Source organism: Herpailurus yagouaroundi, unplaced genomic scaffold, assembly GCF_014898765.1.
Source record: "Herpailurus yagouaroundi ecotype Mexico unplaced genomic scaffold, PumYag 182, whole genome shotgun sequence".
NCBI lineage: Eukaryota > Metazoa > Chordata > Mammalia > Carnivora > Felidae > Herpailurus > Herpailurus yagouaroundi.
Window position 1 is genome coordinate 10,892,944 of NW_024412413.1, and position 18,668 is coordinate 10,911,611.

General features: G+C 63.2%; 1 protein-coding gene and 1 long non-coding RNA gene across 4 annotated transcripts in view; both read left to right on the top strand.

The window, feature by feature from the left end:
* LOC121040393 (uncharacterized) overlaps positions 1 to 7,616 on the top strand; it is a 73,360-nt gene extending 65,744 nt beyond the window's left edge. For all 3 annotated transcript variants that reach the window (XR_005795264.1, XR_005795265.1, XR_005795266.1), the window contains exon 3: positions 7,389 to 7,616. This is a non-coding gene — a long non-coding RNA (uncharacterized LOC121040393). The remainder of the gene's footprint in view (positions 1 to 7,388) is intronic.
* Positions 7,617 to 7,623: 7 nt separating this feature from the next.
* Positions 7,624 to 12,661, top strand: ELFN2 (extracellular leucine rich repeat and fibronectin type III domain containing 2). Its single transcript, XM_040490898.1, has 2 exons — positions 7,624 to 10,228; positions 12,404 to 12,661. Exon 1 carries the CDS (start codon positions 7,845 to 7,847, stop codon positions 10,212 to 10,214), a length of 2,370 nt encoding a protein of 789 aa, XP_040346832.1. The 5' UTR covers positions 7,624 to 7,844; the 3' UTR covers positions 10,215 to 10,228; positions 12,404 to 12,661.
* Positions 12,662 to 18,668: the final 6,007 nt, after the last annotated feature.

Genomic DNA, 18,668 nt, shown 5'->3' on the forward strand with positions numbered 1-18,668 from the left:
GGCAGGGGTCAGCTGGGGAAGGCAGTCCTCTGAATAGCCTGGAGGATTCTGGGAAAGCCAGAGGTAACCCCTGGGGTGGGACGAGGAGGTGAACTTTTAATACAGGTTGCCCTTGGCTTTGGGCAGGAGGGTCACACGCTCCCCCAAGTGCCCGGCGGTGGGTGGGGTGGGTGCTGGGCAGCTTGGGGCTGGGGAGCGGGTGGCGGGGAGTGTGGGCCGCGTGAGCTGGGCCATCTGTGAAGAGCCGTCCACAGAACCGGTGTGGGGCCTGTCAGGTCAGCTGCTGGGTAGTTTTTCAAGACCAAAGCGTTTTGATAAAAACTTCCGTCTCCCCGCTCACCTCCTTCCACCGAAGCCCGGACACTAGCAGGTGCTAAAGACGGATGCAACACCCCCGGGGGGGAGCAGTTGGGTTCGTGGGGGAGGGCGCGGTGGGCAGTTGACAGAGGGCCTTGGGGGTGGCCCCAGGCACACAGCTGTCCTCCCCCTGCACAGACAAGGAAACTGAGGCCCAGAGGGGTAAGGCGCTGACCCGCCCAAGGTCACACAGCGAGTTGTGACAGCCTAGAACCCCGCAGATGAGCCCGAGACCCTTCGCTGGCCAAGGTCACCGGGCTGGGAGATGAGTGCTTATACGCTGGGGCCGTGCGGTCCCAATTAACAACCCCCCGCCCGCCCCCGCCGCCCCGATAACCGTCAGCCTTTGCTGCTGTCGGTGTCGTGGTGTTGTTAGTCGGCCCTTCCGGGCAAGCTGGTGGTTCCGTGAAGGCGTGTGTCTGCGACCATGCCGGGCACCTAGCAGGTGCCCAGTAAATTCGTGCCAGCGTGTCAGGAGCGTGCAGCTGGTTAGACAGCGTGCCCTGCCTGCCCCGGGGAGGGGGGAGCGCCTCCCCCGCCGTTTCGCCGTGACACAGATATGAACGCAGCCATGGTCTGCTGGCCCGGCACGGGATGGCACAGAGCCGGGAGCGGGTGCCGAGGTACCGAGGGGCAGGAGCCAGTTCCCCCGGGAGGTGGGGCAGCTGCGCGGAGGGCTGAGCCTAACAAGACATGATTGAATGGGGGTGGACCGAGCGCAGCACTCAGGGCGAAGCCCAAACTGATCCTGCCCAGAGCTCCCTGGGGACGTTCGGGGCACTGGGGTTCCCTGGCAGGATGTGTGAAGGGGCCCGGGGGGGGGGGTTGGTTGACATCTAGGACAAGGTGAGGACACGCGGCTGGTGCACGCTCGTACTGCTCTAACGGAAGGGTGGTTCCAGACCAAGGGAGGCAGAGGGTCCTGGTGCCCGTCACCGTGCAGACCACGTCTGGCATGATGCTGGGCTCCAGGGGACACATTCTAGGAGGGACCTTGACAGCAGGCATGACCTGGGGCAGCTGCACCCAAGAGTGGGGGGCTTGAAACCACGGCGCAGGAAGGGCAGTGGAGGATGTGGGGCTGTTTAGCCTGGATGAGCAGGTTGCAGGGGCAGGAGCTTGCAGGCTCCAAAGTATGGCCTTTAAGGTGTGGGGGGGGGGGGGGGCTGTCGGCCTTGTCCTCAGTGGCTCCAGACGGCACTCGGCCCCATGAACAGAGGCACAAGGAGTCGGGTTTGGTTTCGTAATATAGGAAGAAGTTTATAACAACCGGAGCTGTGCAAGAAGGGTAGGAGTAGCTTCATACGGGTGCTGAGATCCCCGTCACCAAGGGTGTGCAAGTTGGGGACAAGTTACCTCTGCGGGAATTCTGGAGCGTCTTGTAGTGCCGAGAGCCCGGGCAGGCCCGGGTTCCCAGCTATGGGGTCTTGGGCAGATCGCTGCACCTCTCTGAGCCTCAGTTTCCTCGTCGTTAAGTGAGAAGGATCAGGGGAGTCCACGAGGCTAAAAGGAAGGCTCAGAACGTGTCTTGCGCCCCATGGGCACCCCAGCAGGGGTGATATTTAATATCCGAATTCAGTGGAGTCAGGGAGTCTAGGGTCTCCCCCTGTCCTCTGCTGCCATTCCTAGCCCTGGGCTTTTATTCTGCACATCATGTTCTGAGCACCTGCTACAGGTCTGACCTTGTTCCAGGCATGGAGGTTAATTACAGTCGTGAATAAATAAGGCCTGTTTTGATTTCACGATGGGGGGGGGGGGGGGGGGGGAGCGCAGGTGGTCATAAAGAACTAAATGATGTTTGGTATTGTTAGGTGCTCTGAAGGGACCAGAGGCAGGATCGAGTGAACAGTGAGTTAATCTCCGATTTGGTGTCAGGGAAGGTGGGGTTGCGGGGAGCAGTTGAGTAGAGAGTGGGGTAATGGCCTGGGCAGACGTTGGGGTGGAGCATTCTAAGCAGGGAGGATGGCATGTGCAAAGGACCTGAGGTAGGAGCCTGACCGGGAGGGTTTGAGGAGCATGGTTGGCGTGGACCAAGTGCTTCCTGAGGACGGAGAAATGGAAGTCTCTCTGGGCTTGCGGGCACTTTCCTGACAGGGAGGGAGGTGCCTCCGCAAGGGGTAGGAAGCCCACCGGGCAGCCGTGCATGTCCAGTCCCGGCCGTGAGCCCAGCTCCGGAGCGGAAGCTGGGGAAGGAGTTTTCTCATCTGTAAAATGAGGTTAATAGCACCAGCCGTACAGGATTGATAGAAGATTCGAGGACTGTGAAACGTCAGCCAAAGGGATAGTTACGACTCTCTTACGGGCGAGGAGACTGAAGCCCAGAGAGGTTAAGTAATGTGCCCTAGGTCACACAGCTCAGCACTCAATCCAGGGACCCCTTTGCCTTCAGCATCGTGCTTCTTACTGTCTGCACTGCAGCTGGGGCTCATGGCACCTGAAACCCACCGACTGAACGGCAGTTCAGTCGTGAAGGTATAATCATCCCATTTTACAGATGAGATACTGAGGCCCAGGGCGGCCTGCCTGAGGAACCCCGGTGAGGCGGAGGAAGTGACAGGATTCAGTGCCCCGCCCCCGGAGGTGGCAGGCTTGGTCTCAGAGGGCAGAGTGGTAGCAGCCCGTCTCTGGGATGCCCGGCCTGGTGCTGTCTTCCAGCAGAGAGAGGTGAGGCGACCGCTTGCCCCGTGAGTTCCGGCTGGGTCCCAGGAGTCCTCTGTCCTCCTCATCCTGGGTAATGGCATTGACACGGACAGTGACAATGGCACTTCGGGGAGCCTTGGCCAGCCTGGCCCAGGGAAGAGCCCATGCCAGGCCTTAGCAGCAGCAACAGATGACATTTCCCCGGCTAAGCCTTACGTCCCTGCTCCCGGGAGCTGGAACGTGGACGGCACCTCCGCTACCTGTTCCCCAGATTGCACCACCGTCCCCACCACCGGCCTCCCCATGGGAGCCTCCTGCCCTGTACGGTGGATTTGTCCCCACGTCCTGGCGTTCCGTGGGAGCCCTGGGAGATAGATAGGGGGCACCCACCTTGCATGCAGGTGGAGGAAGGAGGTTCAGGGTTGGCCAGCCCTGCCGACCCGGCTCCCCCATCCCTCAGCCGGGGGAACACTCCCGGCGGACCTCGTCCCGGCCACCCGCTCACCCGGGCCAGGCGAGTGCCGGACAATGTGCTGTGCGTCCCCAGCAGGCTCTGCCCGGTGTCCCGGGTGAGCTGAGCGGGGAGCCCATGCGGGGCGGTGAGCTCCCGGATCAAGATCTGCCCTGGGTCCTCCGCCGCTGGCACGTGAGACCCATCCCCGGGCCTGGCGTCCCTTTCCCCTCTGGGAAGGGCTGGGGTTGGGCGGAGCAAGGGCTCTTCATTCTTCCAGCTCCGAGGCTCTAGGATCCTGAGTCCGTGGAGGCGCCCCGAGCCTCGTGGCACCCGGAGGGACGGGGCCCAGCAGCCAGCTGGGTCAACCGGTGGCTTCTGGGCGGGGGCGGGGGAGGGGGCGCGCAATTTGCTGAGAGCGACTCCCCTTCTGTGGCCGTGCGGCTCTGAACTGGCCCCTCAGACGCGTCGGGTCTTGCCGCCTCTTCTCTCCCCTTCTAAGCGTGTCACCGTGACAGGGGACGTCTGCGGCCACAGCTAGACTGGGGGCCCGCCCCCAGGTCCCGCTACAGTGCCCTGCTCCCCAACTTTGCCGCGTTTCTTCTCCGTGCTGGTGGGACAGAGGGGCCCTTGAGGCGGTGTCTTGGGACACTCTGGGCCTGCCCCTGCTCGGGCCAGAAGTGGCTAGTTCCTGCCACCCCTGCGTGCCCTGGGGCAGACCTAGTGCTGGGTGGGGGTGGGGGGCTGGGTGTATGGGGAGGGTCCCTTCAGGCTGGGTCAGCCCGGAGCGCCGCTCTCGGCCGGATGCTGCGCGCCTTCAGCCCACACAGCCTGCTTCCCCGCGGGCCAGGCCCTCCCAGGTTTAACACCCCTGGTGCGGGCCGTGCAGGCCTCTGCTTCCAACAGCTACTTCCGGCCGCTTGCCCCTCCCTCTGCACTGGTCACTGGCTGCATTTCAGCGCCTGGGGGGGTGGGCAGCAGGTTCGGTGCCCCTCATCGTCTCCCTGAGCTTCTCTGCCGATTGGTTCCTGTCTCAGATGCTCCCTTTCCATCCATCTCCATCCTTGGCCTCTCAGTGTTGTGCTTCCCCGTTCTTCTTAGCCCTGGCCTCCTGTCCGCAGCTCCCTCACTCCTTCCTCTCCCTCCACCGTCCCCCAGGAGTGCGGGGCAGGGCCCTGGTCCTCCTGCTAATGCGCGAACGGGGCGACCGCCGTGACCACTGGGACCCCCCCCCGACTCCAGCTGCGAGCGGGCAGCCTCCCCCACACCTTGAGTGGGTGTGCAGCCGGGCCGGGGGCCAAGTGCCGTCAGCACCTCCTTCCCCTTGCTGTCCCCCTTCCCTGGCTGCGACAGGCCTCGAGCGGTGGTGGGCAGGCGGCCCAGGGACAGGGACCGAGTGGCTGACGCACACGGGGCAGTGTGATGGGGCGTCTCCTCCCCTTTGGTCTGAGTCATGGGAAGGGTGGGAGGGTGAGGGGAGCTGGGCCCTGGCCCAGGCCATTCTGGGGATGGGAAAGAGCAGGAGAGAGGGCCATGGGCAAGGTCACCTTGAGGGCTCGGCTGCACAGAGCTCAGAGGGGCTGGGGTGGGGGCTTCTGTCTACCCTGGACTGTTTGGGATGGGAAGAGGGGAGATGATAAGACTAGCCCCTGTCCCCAAGCCTGGGTGCCTTCTCCTGGTCCCCTTCCCCTCCCTCTCGACCTCTTCACATCCCCTCAGCATGGCCTTGGATCTCCAGAGGCTCTGGCCAGCTCAGCTCTGCCCTGATGCCCTGGGCTTGGCTGGAGGGTGCTGGCGTGTGCAACTCAGATATGGGGACAGGTTACGGGGAAGGGGTGGGGGGTGCTCTGTGTGGCTAAAGTTGCACCTGTGCTCACATACATATACATGTGGAACGCACACGTGTGCTTGAACAGGTTGACACGTAAGCAGGTGCATCCCCAAGACGCGCCTCCACGCACCCCTTCCCGCCCCCTGCGCACACGAGCGTGCTCACCTTCACCTACGGGGACTCCCGTGGCTGGCACGGGCACGCGTGCAGCCCACACGGCTGCCTGCACACCCGTCTCCTCGTACACGCCTACCCGCACACCCCTGCACTGGCGTTCTGAGCCCGCGCGCACCTGCCTGCATGCCAGTGCGGTCCCCAGACATCCCCAGGCGGAGGTGGTGCAGACAGAGAGGGTTCTCTGACAGGGCGGATGGACGCCTCAGCCTCCTCCAGCACAACCTTTTTGCCCGTGCGACGGAACCGGGAGGGAGGGGGGAAACCGAGGCCCTAAGGAGCCAGGAGCCATGTTAGACGGGAGCTTAGGCCTCCTGACTCCAGCCCCGAGACTGCGCGGCACAGCCGAGGGCAGACGTGCTGTGTGCCGCCTGGGCACCCCTTTCTGCCTGACCTGCTTGTCCCCCTGCCCCGCTCTCCCGGCTGTCCAGCCCAAACTGGCCCTGCAGGGGACCGGGAGGTCCTGACTGTCACAGGCTCGGTCGCCACGTCCGCCTTTAATCCAAGAGGTCATCGAACACCCCGTTCACCTGCCAGCTCCTCAACAAATACTGTCTGTCTGGACTTGTTTGGGGTCTGTTTCCCTCCTTCCTTTCCCCGCCTCTGTTCCAGCCCTCTGGGGCTCAGAGCTGTAAATCGCTTTTGCTTCAACAGCCAAGGTTTGTGTGTATACACACACACACACACACACACACACCCGGAGCCACATCTGGCTGAGCGGCCGGCCTTGCCTGGCTTTGCTGGGCGGCTGAGGCCAGTCCCCCCTGGTCTGGGGCTCAGTTTCCCCACCTGTAAAGTGAGGATCTGCGGCCCGGGAACTCTGTGCCACTTGGGGCATGGGCAGCTTGGCTCACCTTACTTGTTCCGCATCGGATGGCCGGGCCTGGTCCTCGCTGGTGGCACCGGTTTCAGATACGGTCGTCTCCATCTGGCTAATAGGGCTGGGTAGAGGGGGCTCCAGGCCTCCTGTGTCTTCCTGCCTAGGGAACCTCCATCCTGTGCTGCCCCTGTCTGGGCCCCTGACTCCAGCCGCAGAGGGGACCCAGGGCTTCAGCCACACCCTTCCAGATGCCTTCAGGTTCATCATCCGCCCGAGGCCTTCTCACCCCAGGATCAGGGAACCTCTAATGGAAGGCACTTTGGGGGAAGTGATATTGGGGGTGTGTCTGGCTTCCCGGGCTCTTGCCCTCTCTCCCTCTGCTCTGCTCCTGCCTGTAGGATGCATTTTCCCCACGCCCTCCCCCTGCAGGAGACCCCGGCCTCTGCGTGCCCCTGCTTGAGGGGGGGGTGGCGCCCAAAGCCATGCCACTCCGCTCCCCCTCCCCCATGGAAGCTGAGACAAGGGAATTATTTTTGGAACAGGAGCGGTTACACAACAAATGAATTATTTATCTTTGGGCATGGAGGGGAGGAGGCATTTTGCCGGGCTTCTTAATTCCTTATCTGGATTGGAAGGTGCCCGCTTGGGTATATGGTCATGTGTACACGCACCCATTTGTCAAACATGAGACTGTGGGCATGCTGTGGTGTTCTGGCTCAGGTGTGGGCATATGGGTCTTTGTGCGGGCAGGTGGACGAGTGTGGACAGGAGTGCTGGTGTGTGTGTGTGTGTGTGTGTGTGTGTGTGTGTGTGTGTGCACCCAACCTATTAACCGTCCAGTCTCCCTTCTCCGTCCACCGTCCGCAGATTCTGCCCCCCTCTCCCTACTCCTGGTTTCTTCTGTCTCCTTCCTTCCAGACCTCTCGGTCCCCCCCTCCCTCTCGTTGCCCGCCCCCACCCCCGTTCTTCTATGTAACAGGGACCCTAGAGTGCTGCAGGCACCCGGGACGCCCAGCGGGCTGGGGTGGAGAAGGGACAGGGGCCTGTGCTGGAGCTTAGTGGGGCTGTTCTGAGCTTTCACTGATCTGTCCCCCCCTCTCGGCGCTGCCTTTCAGGAGCCAGGTGACAGATGGGTCCTTTCCTTCCTGCCCCGTCTCTCGAGCTCCCTCCTCAGAGGCTCACTCTCCAGCCTCCCATGGGCATCGTGGGAATCGTCTGAAGTTCTGAGCCCGGAACCCGAGGAGGAGGAGGAAGAAGAGGAAGAGGAGGAGGAGGGAGAGGAAGTCGAGTCCTGAGAACCTGTGCACCTTCCCGGAAACAGGCGGAGGGGCGCGGCCCGGCCCGGTCACGGCGCCCGGCGCCTGCTGGTAGTGCCCCCGGCGGACCCTCCCGCGGTTGGCACGGGCCGCGTCTGCTTCGCCCGGGGCCCCCCCGCGCTGGGGGTCGCCCCCAAGATGGTGGCGGCCCCGGGGAGGACTGTGCCGCCAGCCCCAGCCTCCCGCTGCTAGGTCCCCCGCACCCCGGCCCCTCCCCCCCGAGCCCGGCCTTCCAGGGGGGCCGCGGCCGGCGCCATGCTGCGCCTGGGGCTGTGCGCCGCCGCGCTGCTGTGCGTGTGCCGGCCGGGCGCCGTGCGTGCCGACTGCTGGCTCATCGAGGGCGACAAGGGGTACGTGTGGCTGGCCATCTGCAGCCAGAACCAGCCGCCCTACGAGACCATCCCGCAGCACATCAACAGCACCGTGCACGACCTGCGGCTCAACGAGAACAAGCTCAAGGCCGTGCTCTATTCGTCGCTGAACCGCTTCGGGAACCTCACCGACCTCAACCTCACCAAGAACGAGATCTCCTACATCGAGGACGGCGCCTTCCTGGGCCAGTCGAGCCTGCAGGTGCTGCAGCTCGGCTACAACAAGCTCAGCAACCTGACCGAGGGCATGCTGCGCGGCATGGGCCGCCTGCAGTTCCTGTTCGTGCAGCACAACCTCATCGAGGTGGTGACGCCCGCCGCCTTCTCCGAGTGCCCGAGCCTCATCAGCATCGACCTGTCCTCCAACCGCCTCAGCCGCCTGGACGGCGCCACCTTCGCCAGCCTGGCCAGCCTCATGGTGTGCGAGCTGGCCGGCAACCCCTTCAACTGCGAGTGCGACCTCTTCGGCTTCCTCGCCTGGCTGGTGGTCTTCAACAACGTCACCAAGAACTACGACCGCCTGCAGTGCGAGTCGCCGCGCGAGTTCGCCGGCTACCCGCTGCTGGTGCCCCGGCCCTACCACAGCCTCAACGCCATCACCGTGCTCCAGGCCAAGTGCCGCAACGGCTCGCTGCCCGCCCGGCCCGCGAGCCACCCCACGCCCTACTCCACCGACGCCCAGCGGGAGCCGGACGAGAACTCGGGCTTCAACCCCGACGAGATCCTGTCGGTGGAGCCGCCGGCCTCGTCCACCACGGATGCGTCTGCGGGGCCGGCCATCAAGCTGCACCACGTGGCCTTCACCTCGGCCACGCTGGTGGTCACCATCCCGCACCCCTACAGCAAGATGTACGTCCTGGTCCAGTACAACAACAGCTACTTCTCCGACGTCATGACGCTCAAGAACAAGAAGGAGATCGTGACGCTCGACAAGCTGCGCGCGCACACCGAGTACACGTTCTGCGTGACCTCGCTGCGCAACAGCCGCCGCTTCAACCACACCTGCCTGACCTTCGCCACGCGGGACCCCGTCCCCGGCGACCTGGCGCCCAGCACCTCCACCACCACCCACTACATCATGACCATCCTGGGCTGCCTCTTCGGCATGGTCATCGTGCTGGGCGCCGTCTACTACTGCCTGCGCAAACGGCGCATGCAGGAGGAGAAGCAGAAGTCCGTCAAGGTCAAGAAGACCATCCTGGAGATGCGCTACGGGGCCGACGTGGATGCCGGCTCCGTGGTCCACGCCGCCCAGAAGCTGGGCGAGCCCCCCGTGCTGCCCGTGCCCTGCATGCCTTCCATCCCCTCCGTGATCGGGGAGAAGCTTCCCGCCCCCAAGGGGCTGGAGGCCGGGCTGGACACGCCCAAGGTGGCCACCAAGGGCAACTACATCGAGGTGCGCACCGGCGCGGGCGGGGACGGCCTGGCCCGGCCCGAGGATGACCTCCCGGACCTGGAGAACGGCCAGGGCTCGGCCGCCGAGATCTCCACCATCGCCAAGGAGGTGGACAAGGTCAACCAGATCATTAACAACTGCATCGACGCCCTCAAGCTGGACGCGGCCTCGTTCCTCGGGGGAGGCGGCGGCGGCGGCGGCGGCGGGGGCGCCTACCACGAGAGCGTGCACCACCCGCTACAGCGCCAGCTGAGCGCCGACGCCGCCGTGGCGCGCAAGACCTGCAGCGTCTCGTCCAGCGGCTCCATCAAGAGCGCCAAGGTCTTCAGCCTGGACGTGCCCGACCACCCGGCCGCCGCGGGGCTGGCCAAGGGCGACTCCAAGTATATCGAGAAGGGCAGCCCCCTCAACAGCCCGCTGGACCGGCTCCCGCTGGTGCCCGCGGGCGGCGGCGGGGGCGGCGGGGGCGGCGGGGTCCATCACCTGGAGGTGAAGCCCGCCTACCACTGCAGCGAGCACCGGCACAGCTTCCCGGCCCTGTACTACGAGGAGGGCGCCGACAGCCTGAGCCAGCGCGTGTCCTTCCTCAAGCCGCTGACCCGCTCCAAGCGGGACTCCGCCTACTCCCAGCTCTCCCCCAGACACTACTACTCAGGTTACTCCTCCAGCCCTGAGTACTCCTCCGAGAGCACGCACAAGATCTGGGAGCGCTTCCGGCCCTACAAGAAGCACCACCGGGAGGAGGTGTACGTGGCCGCCGGCCACGCCCTGCGCAAGAAGGTCCAGTTCGCCAAGGACGAGGACCTGCACGACATCCTCGATTACTGGAAAGGGGTCTCGGCCCAGCAGAAGCTGTGACCCTCTCCTTCCCGGTGAGGCCGGAGGGGGAGGGCCCCGGGGGGGGCACGAGGGGAAGGGCCCCGGGCGGCCGGGCAGGGGGGAGGCCGGGGCAGGGGGGGGGGCGGGGGAGGGGGGGCCGGGGCCGAGGAGCGGACGCACACGCACACCCGCACGCACGCACCCACGCACACACCTGACCACCACCTGACTGTGAACAACCCCCACCCGACAATAACGGACAGGAAAACAAAGACACGTTCTCCTTAAAAGTTTACACACTGATACCGAAACCAGTCATCTTTACTGTGCTGCCCGGGGACTCTGCTGGGGTGTGCGGGGCTGGGAGGGGGCGCAGGCCAGGAAGCCAGAAGGGGGTGTGTGGGGGTCTGGGGGCTCTGGGACTCGGGCCGGGTTTGGGGGCAGGGGAGTCTGGGGGGCAGGAAGAGGGTCTCCCCATCTGGGGACAGGTCGCTTGGAGATCTGGCGCCAGGCAGATTCGCGGCATCATTGCCTTTCCTTGTGGTGGGGGAAACCGAGGCCCAGAGAAAAGGAAGGGATAGCCCCAGGGCCACGTGTCGGGTTAGGCAGTTTCCCAACTTTCAAGCCCAGTGCTGTTCCCCGCCCCCCCCCCCCCGACCCTTCGCCAGCCTGCCACCCCCTTCCAGAGCTGCGGTTTCCTGGGGCGGAGGGACTCGAGAATCAGGCTGGTGCTCTTCCTTTCTAGAAAGCCCCATGGCTGTGCCCCCTGGGCGTGGAGCCGTGATTCATCGTGCTGGGGGTCCTTTGCCCCCCCCCCCCCCACGCCAGCACCCAGGAGAGGCGGGAGGTCTCGCTTACGAGAAAGGAGCAGAGGCACGGGGCCATCTCACCAGCCCCCTTCAAGTGTCTTCCAAGTGGCCTGGGAGCTGCTTATGGGGGTCTGAGGAGAAAGCAGGGGGGCCAGCCGCCGCCTCTCAGGTGCAGGGCCCCTTGCCCCAGCCCCCCCAGCCTCCCAGCCTCTCTGGGCCTCCAGGACCCCTACTCATCCCAGAAGGGTGGCCCTGAACTGTGATGCCTGGGAGCAGGGGGGAGGCAGGGTGTAATGGGGGCCTTCCTGCCTGTGCCCCCACATCCTGGCCTCCCACCTGCCCGACTCCTCTTATGGGATCTCAGGGCAGCAGCTGGGCCTGCCCAGAGGAAGGAGGGCTTTCCTGGGCTTACCCACCCGCTCTTGGCTGTGCCCGTGCATCCCTGCCCCACCCCTCCCAACCCCCCTGGCTGGAGGGGGCTCCCATGTTTCCATGGAAATGGCGGCTCCCCACCCCCCCCCTTGCTGACCCCCACCCAACATCGAACAAAGCACAAACAGTAAGCACTCCCCCCCTCACCCCCTGGGGGCGGGGGGAGCAGGCAGGTTGGTGGGGCCCCTCCCTCTCCCCCCGCCAGCTTCTGTCGCCATGGCAACTGAGGACCTGGCAGTTGGGACTGTTGGGTCCCTGGGGGTTCTCTCTCAGTGGGGGCGGCAGAGGGTGGTAAGGGAAGGCAGGGCCAGGGGGGCTGCGGCCTTTTCTCAACAGCTAGGGGCTTCCAGGTTTGAGTCTGGGCGGGGGCAGATCTGGGGTCCTGACACTAGGGGGGCTTAAACACACTGTCCGGGTGCTTGAGGGGCCCTTCACCTTTGATTAGGATGTGGGCCACTGGGGGTGGGGACAACTATAGCTCTGCCCACCTGCCAATGTGCTCCTTGGCTCCCCGCCCGCCTCAAGATGAAGAGGGGCCCACTCAGCTCTCCCCACACCCCTGCTGGGCCCCCCCCCACCCCGGCCTCTGGCCTATCACCCAGTTGGGTTTCTTGAGATTTGCAGAGTGTGGCTGTGGGGTGAGGGTGGGCACTGGGATGGGACCAAGACCTGTACTGTTGGGGGTGGGGTTCGGATCAGGAAAGCTAGTGCTATCTCCTGTGGTGGGGGGGGGGGGGAGCTCTGGCGATCTTCCTGCCGGGGGTAGAGTCTGGGGGAGGACTGTGGGGAGGACTAGGGCTCACCTGAGCACCTCTCTTACACCCACGTGGGGGACAGACCAAGCCCAGGGCTCACTTCGGGGGTGACGTTTGCAAAGAGAGGACCGTTCTTCTGGGGAGTGGAGGGGAGGGGCCGGCATGGATGTGCGGAGCAGACCTCCCTCAACCCCCCAAACCTGCCCCCCACCCCCACCCCTCCTCGCACCAGATTGGCAAAACTGAGAAGAGCAAGCCGGCGGAGCCAGTGGTGTGAGAAAGCAGATTCCCGTTACATTTGCATGACGATTTTACTGTATTTTTCTGAGCAAACATCTGTCGTGTATGTGCCAGTTCGTCCGGACTCCCGGGCCCCCCTCCCTGCCGCCCCCCTCTTGCCCCCACTCCCTCTGTTGTGATCTGACAAGCAGCTCTTGAAGCCTGGGGTGGGGCCACTTCTGCAAAAGACCCAAAGCAGGTGCCACCAAAACGCAGCCCCTGTCCCACACCCGTCTCCTGTCTGTCTGCGCATGGGGCCCCACAAGTGCCGCCTCGCCCCTTGGGTCCCCAGTTTCGTGCCCTCGCCCCTGCCCCGCCTCCCTGCCGGGGAAGGGTAGCCCCAGGGAAGGGAGCGTGGGAGGACCTCTGTGTCCCACTTGCTGACATTTTTGGGGGGGGTGAAAGAGTTGGGGGCCCCCGGAGAGGGAGGGGAGGGGCTGGGTGATTTGGCCACCAGGTTGGGGGAGGGGGTCAGTCACGCGGCTGAATGCAGGGGCCTAAGAGCTCGGGGGGGGGGGGGGGGGGCCCGGGGGGGGCGGGGCCCCCGGGGCGGGGGCCCCCCCCCGGGGGGGGGGGGGGGGGGGGGGGGGCGGTGGTTCCCAGCAGGACCCCCACCCTCGCCATTCCCCCCATCGTTCCTGGTTGAAGAGACCTGTAAAAACCTCAGACCATCTCACTTCAGGGACCTTAAGGATAGGTCCGCATCTTAACAGCAGGGGTCTTGCCCCTCCCTCCAGGAGGTAAACCAGCCTTCACGGTCTAGATGATACCAATCTGGGAGGCAGAATAGGACTGGAGTCGGGCCTCTGGCCTCCCAGCCAGGCTCGGGGCTTCAGCTGCTTTCCCCTGATCTGGGAAAGGGGCCAGTGCACTGTAGCCCCCCCTGGAGGCTCTCCTGCATCTGTGTCCTGTGTCCGGTTCAGGATAATTCTTCCCCAGCGGGGAGCAAAATAGCCACGGAAGACAAACGATCATTTATGTCAAAGAGTCCGGCCTGCTGACGCCCTGTGTTTGCAATGGCCGTGAGCACAGTGCACCTGGGCCACAGCCCGGGGCCACCGGCTAGCAGGGCGGTCAGCCAGGAGAGAAGGGAACGGGGCAGGCTACTGGGGAGACGGACGGAGATGTGGGTGCTTAGCCCTGGACCGCCTGGGGGAGGCCCCCCTTGCCTTGGGTCGCGCCTGGGCTTGCTGCCCCTGTCAGAGAATCTCCAGAGGAAATTCTTGGGTGCCTGTCCCCGGGGAGCGGTGTCAGTGGGTCTGTTTTCACCTGGAGGGCTGGCACCTTCTAGAGGCGAAAAGTGGAGGTCTGGAGGGGCAAAGAAACCCTTAGTCTGGCGTGACCCCTCCTCAGGGGGCCCGGGGCCTGCCCCTGCCTGCTGGAGGCCCCTCACCTCCGCACCCCTCCTAGGGGCCAGTGCCGGAGGACTGTGGAGGCTGCCCGTGTGCAGGCCTGGGGGAGGTGATGGGGCTATCTGCAGGGTGGTGGGAGTGGAAAGACCCACTTCCGAAGAAGAGGAGGCCTGTGTTAGCCCCAGAGAGGCAGGGGAGAGCCTGGGCCTGGCCGCAGGTCTCGAAGGTTCCCAACTGGGAGTAAGTCACCCGTCCCCACTCCTGGAAATTTTCACAGAGTGGAAACAGAAGCTCAGGAAAGGGAAAGGAGGAAATCTTCTAGGGTCTCGAAACCAGTTAGGGACAGGCTGAGCCCAAGAAGGGGCCCAGGCATGGGGGACGAGTCACAGGTCCCGGCTTGTAAGGGGCTTACACGCAGAGAAGGGACAGCCACCAAACGTTCCCCGGGCAAGGGATACTGTGAAGAGAATGAAAACAGGGTGATGGAATGGAGAGGGGGGTTTGGGGCACCCCCGAGAAGCAAGCTCAGAGGACTAGTCCACCGGCCGTGAAGACGAGGCCAGAGGGAGAGGGGGAGGAGGGGCTGGATGTCCCCAAGCACCTCCTCGGGCGCCTCCACTATGGGTCCCACCCCCTCCGAGGGAGCCTACCCTTCAGCATCCCACCCCATTCCTGGCCAAGCGGGACAGGGGGGGGGGGCTGGGGGGGGTGTGACCCCTGAGGGGCAGGGCTGACTGATGCTGGCCCAGTGTGAAGGGTGGGGCTTGTCTGACCCCCCAGTGCTCCTCCCCTCCCGCCCCCAGATTTCCTCTCCCCAGCGCCCCCCCCCTCCAGGAGCTGCCGTGCTCCTTGTCTATTCTGAGCCTGTGTCCTTCCCCCTTGAAGACAGAACTAGTAGTTACACTTTTTGCCTCTCACGCCTGCCCCAAAGGCCTCACTAAAGGTCCCTCACTGCTGCTGAGCAGTAGGGAGGGGAAGGGGGGGTCAAAGAGGGTGGGTGGGAAGCCTTGGGCCTCCCTTTCCTTTCCTTGCCCCTCGCCAAACAAGCACAGGGCTGGATGGGGGCAGGGGGATCCCTCCTCGCCGCCTGCCTCCCTCCTTCCCTCCCTCCCTCCGCGAGGAGCCGCCAGCCCCATGGGCCCTGCGGCTTGGCACCTGGTTTGGGTACGGCAGGGGCTACCCTGGGCTACGAACCTGTGAACCCTAGCTGTGTGTGGACCTTTCCTTCCTCGGGGGGGGGGGCCCCGAAACCTCTCCTTATCTTGTTTTAGGGGGGTACCTTCATTTACTTTCTCTTCCCTCTCCCCCCTCTCCCCGATCTCCTGTTTTAAACTGAATGGCACGAAATTGTTTTCCTCAACTCGGAGATTCCTGTATGGAGAGAATCAATTTCTATATTTGCAATAAATTTCTTATTTAAAACGATGGGGCCAAGGTCTGTGTTGAATGTTGCCCGCCCCCGCGCCCACCCCCACCCCCCGCCAGGTGGGGAGTCCCAGAACGTCCACTTTCTGGTGCCCCCGTGCCCCACTCTGGCTCTCACCAGAGCCTCACACACGGGGTGAGGAAATGGGGCCCACTGGATGGGCAGTCACCACCCATGGCCAAGGACAAAAGTGTGTCTGCCGGAGGGCAGGGGCCAGCAGGAGACTAGAGGGTCACTGTCCCCCCCCCCCCCCACATCCTGCAAGCCTGGTGGGCTAGGGGCCTTGATGGCTTCTCTTCCTGAAAACCGGAGGGGGGGGGGCCCTCTGCCAGCTGCTGTCGTTCCCCTGGCTGGTGGCCCGGCCTCCATCGTCGGCTGCTTTCAGTCCGACCTGAGAGATGGACGGGGCGTGGGCATTACTAAGTCTTGGCTGATGCCCGGGGATTATGGCCCCTAGACAGTGGCCCAGGACCTCGATTTCCCATAGGCCTGCTTCTAATTGCGCTGTGCCCTCAGGGCGGGGAGCTCTGCCAGCTCAGGCCTGCAGCTGGGGTGGCCCCGGGGTCCCCTGCCCAGCTCAGGCTCAGGGCCACCCTTCTAGTGTCTCCATCATCACGGGCCTTTCCTCTTGGAGGGTTCCTATTATTCCCAAGGATATGAAGCCATGACCGAAGGTGGGCTTGAGCCTGGGGGTTCCAAGACAGTCCAGGTCCTTCCATTTCTGCTATCCCGGGCTCCCCAGACCCCCGAGGGCCTTCCCTGGAGACTAAAGAGGGTAATCTGCCGTTGCTGGGAATTCGGAAGGTGTGCTCAAGGACAGCCCCTTACCTTTTCACTTCAGCCCAGAAGTTGTGCTATTTATAAATCTAGTAGATTTTGACATTCACATTTAAGGGGATTTGGGTTAATTTAGGTCCTGTTGACAAAGGCAATTAACCAAATGTCCTGAACGACCCCCAGATTTTATCCCGAAGCTCAGTATATCTGATTTCCTTTTTAAATACTTCATTTATTTGAAGAACAAACAAAACCTTACATCCTGACAAATTTCTGGTTGCTCCTGGGGTGACTTTGGCTTCTTGTCATGTACCGATCTTCTTATCACATGAGTGGTGTTTCAAGGAAAATCACAATTCTGAGTTACTTCCTTGTACACAATCCGTTTGAATTTCAAGGACACCGGTGCCTTGAAGAGCAAATATCACAAATAGCCGCAACACTAAATATGCCCAGATATCTTTTTTTTTTTAAATATTTTATTTATTCTTGAGAGACAGAGACAGAGCATGAGTGGGGAGGGGCACAGAGAGAGGGAGACACAGCATCGGAAGCAGGCTCCAGACTCCGAGCTGTCAGCCCAGGGCCCGACGTGGGGCTCGAACTCATGAACCATGAGATCATGACCCGAGCCGAAGTCGGACGCCCAGCTGACTGAGCCACCCAGGCGCCCCTAATATGCCCAGATATCTTAACACAAACGTTAGTTGTACAGATGTGACACGTTTTGTTTTATAGTGACATCGAATTCTCCCCGGGGTGAGGAAGTTGTCCTCCAGGAAGGACACAAACGTCACCCAGTGGGTCCGCCTCGTGGGCACCTCACTGGCTGAGCTGCGATGTAGTGGGGATTTCGGCTGGGGCCGGGGTCTGGGCGCTACAGACAGAGGAGACCCCACTTTTACGCTTTCTGGGTTGTCCCCTCTATAAGCGGGGGCTCTCTCAAGCCAGTGCCTGCAGGTGACCTGGCTCTTCTGTCTTCTCCAGGAAATCTGCAGCCCCATCCGGTGCTCCCAGCCCTGAGCTGTCAGCTCAGGACTGCTGCCGCCTCAAGACTCATGAGCGCTCCTCCCACATACGCGGGCTCCCACTTTGCCAGGTGCTCCTCGGACGTCCCCCTGGGCTCCGTCCGGGCCTCGTTTGAAGGTGTTCACAGTCCCAAGGTTATTCTGTGACCCTGTCATCGCTGCTGGCCAGCGTTCAGTTGGCTTGGCTCAATTCCTCTCCCCCAGGCTCCCGCCTTCCCTTCGCAACAGCAGAACCTCTCCCTCTGGGGATGCCTGCACAATGAGCCCTTGTGCCCCAAGGGCACCGGGGACATCGCTGGGTCTCACCTGGTTCTCAGAGGCAAGTCTCTGAAGTCATGGCCCTGGCCACCCCAGCCCCTGGTGTGTGACCCCCCCCCCCCCCACGGGCTCACTTCTCCCAGGCCTACCTGCCTGTCTCGACCTCTTGGGTGGTCAAGGCATCGGTGGGACCCAGAGGTCTCCTCCTGTAGGCCACAGCCAGGGCAGGAGCCGGCCTGGCAGACCCCTGACCTGGGCTTTGGACCTGGGTCGGCAGTCCCTGGGGTCCTCGTGGCTCTTGGCCCATGGGTCTTTTGTGATCCCTTTCACCTCCCTGAGAGTGACCTGGTGTGGTCCCTGGTGCGGACCGCAGGATCCTTCTGGAAAAGCCCCTATCTGCGCCCCAACCGGCCTCCTGTCTCCTCCCAGTTGCCCTCAAGCACCCTCAGTGCTGCTGTTTCAAGATCTCTGGAGACCTCTGTTTACTGGCTCTTCAAGCGGCCAATGTCTTGCTCCCTGGGGGAAGGTTCACTATGAACTTGCACCGTGGGATGGACGGAGAGAGGGGCATGTCTGTGGGAGGGGCTCCGGGAGGGGGGGCAGAACTGGAGTCTGAGGAGCTCTGCCAGCTCAGGCCTGCAGCTGGGGTGGCCCCAGGGTCCCCTGCCCAGCTCAGGCTCAGGGCCAACTACCCCCCTCACCCCCACAGCTGCCTTCCCGCTCGCCCTGCCTGAGCCCTCCTTCTGCGTCATTTATAGGAATGGAACGTAGCTATCTTTTCCTCCAGAAAAGCCCGGGAAGTCTGCTTCTTGGCAGTAGGGTACTGAAGGCAATTTCACAGCAGCTGAGGCGTTCTCAAAGTTTTAGATAATAGGGTTGGAGAATCCAGTTCTGGGTCTGGACTTTCTCTTGGCCCCAAGTCACTTATGGCCTGGATTGCAGGTCCCAATCTGTAGCTTGGCAACTCCTGCATTTTCTGGCTTCCACATGGGTGAATGCTCAGCCCCCAGGAGCCACCTCCACAGGGCCTTTTACCTGCAAGAAAGGAGACCCGGTGCCAGACGGGAGGCGGAGGGGAAGGTTCTGGGCTTCCGCATTGTGTCCTCCTCCTCCTCCTCCTCTTCCTCCTCCTGTAGGTCTACCCCTGGACCCTGTTCCTGGCCCTTCTACAGCCTTGCCTGCTGGAACTCAGCCGTGGGGTCTTTCCTCAGGCCCTGAGCTCTAGAAGCGTCTCTCCTTCATGTTTGTCTTGGGTCCCAGGACATCCTGACGCGGGTCCCAGACAGCAGGGTCTCTGGCACTCGAGCCCCGGGTGGTGGTCCACTCAGGACCACCTGCCCCCCCCTTCACTCCTGCCTGGAGAGTTTTGTGGCTTGA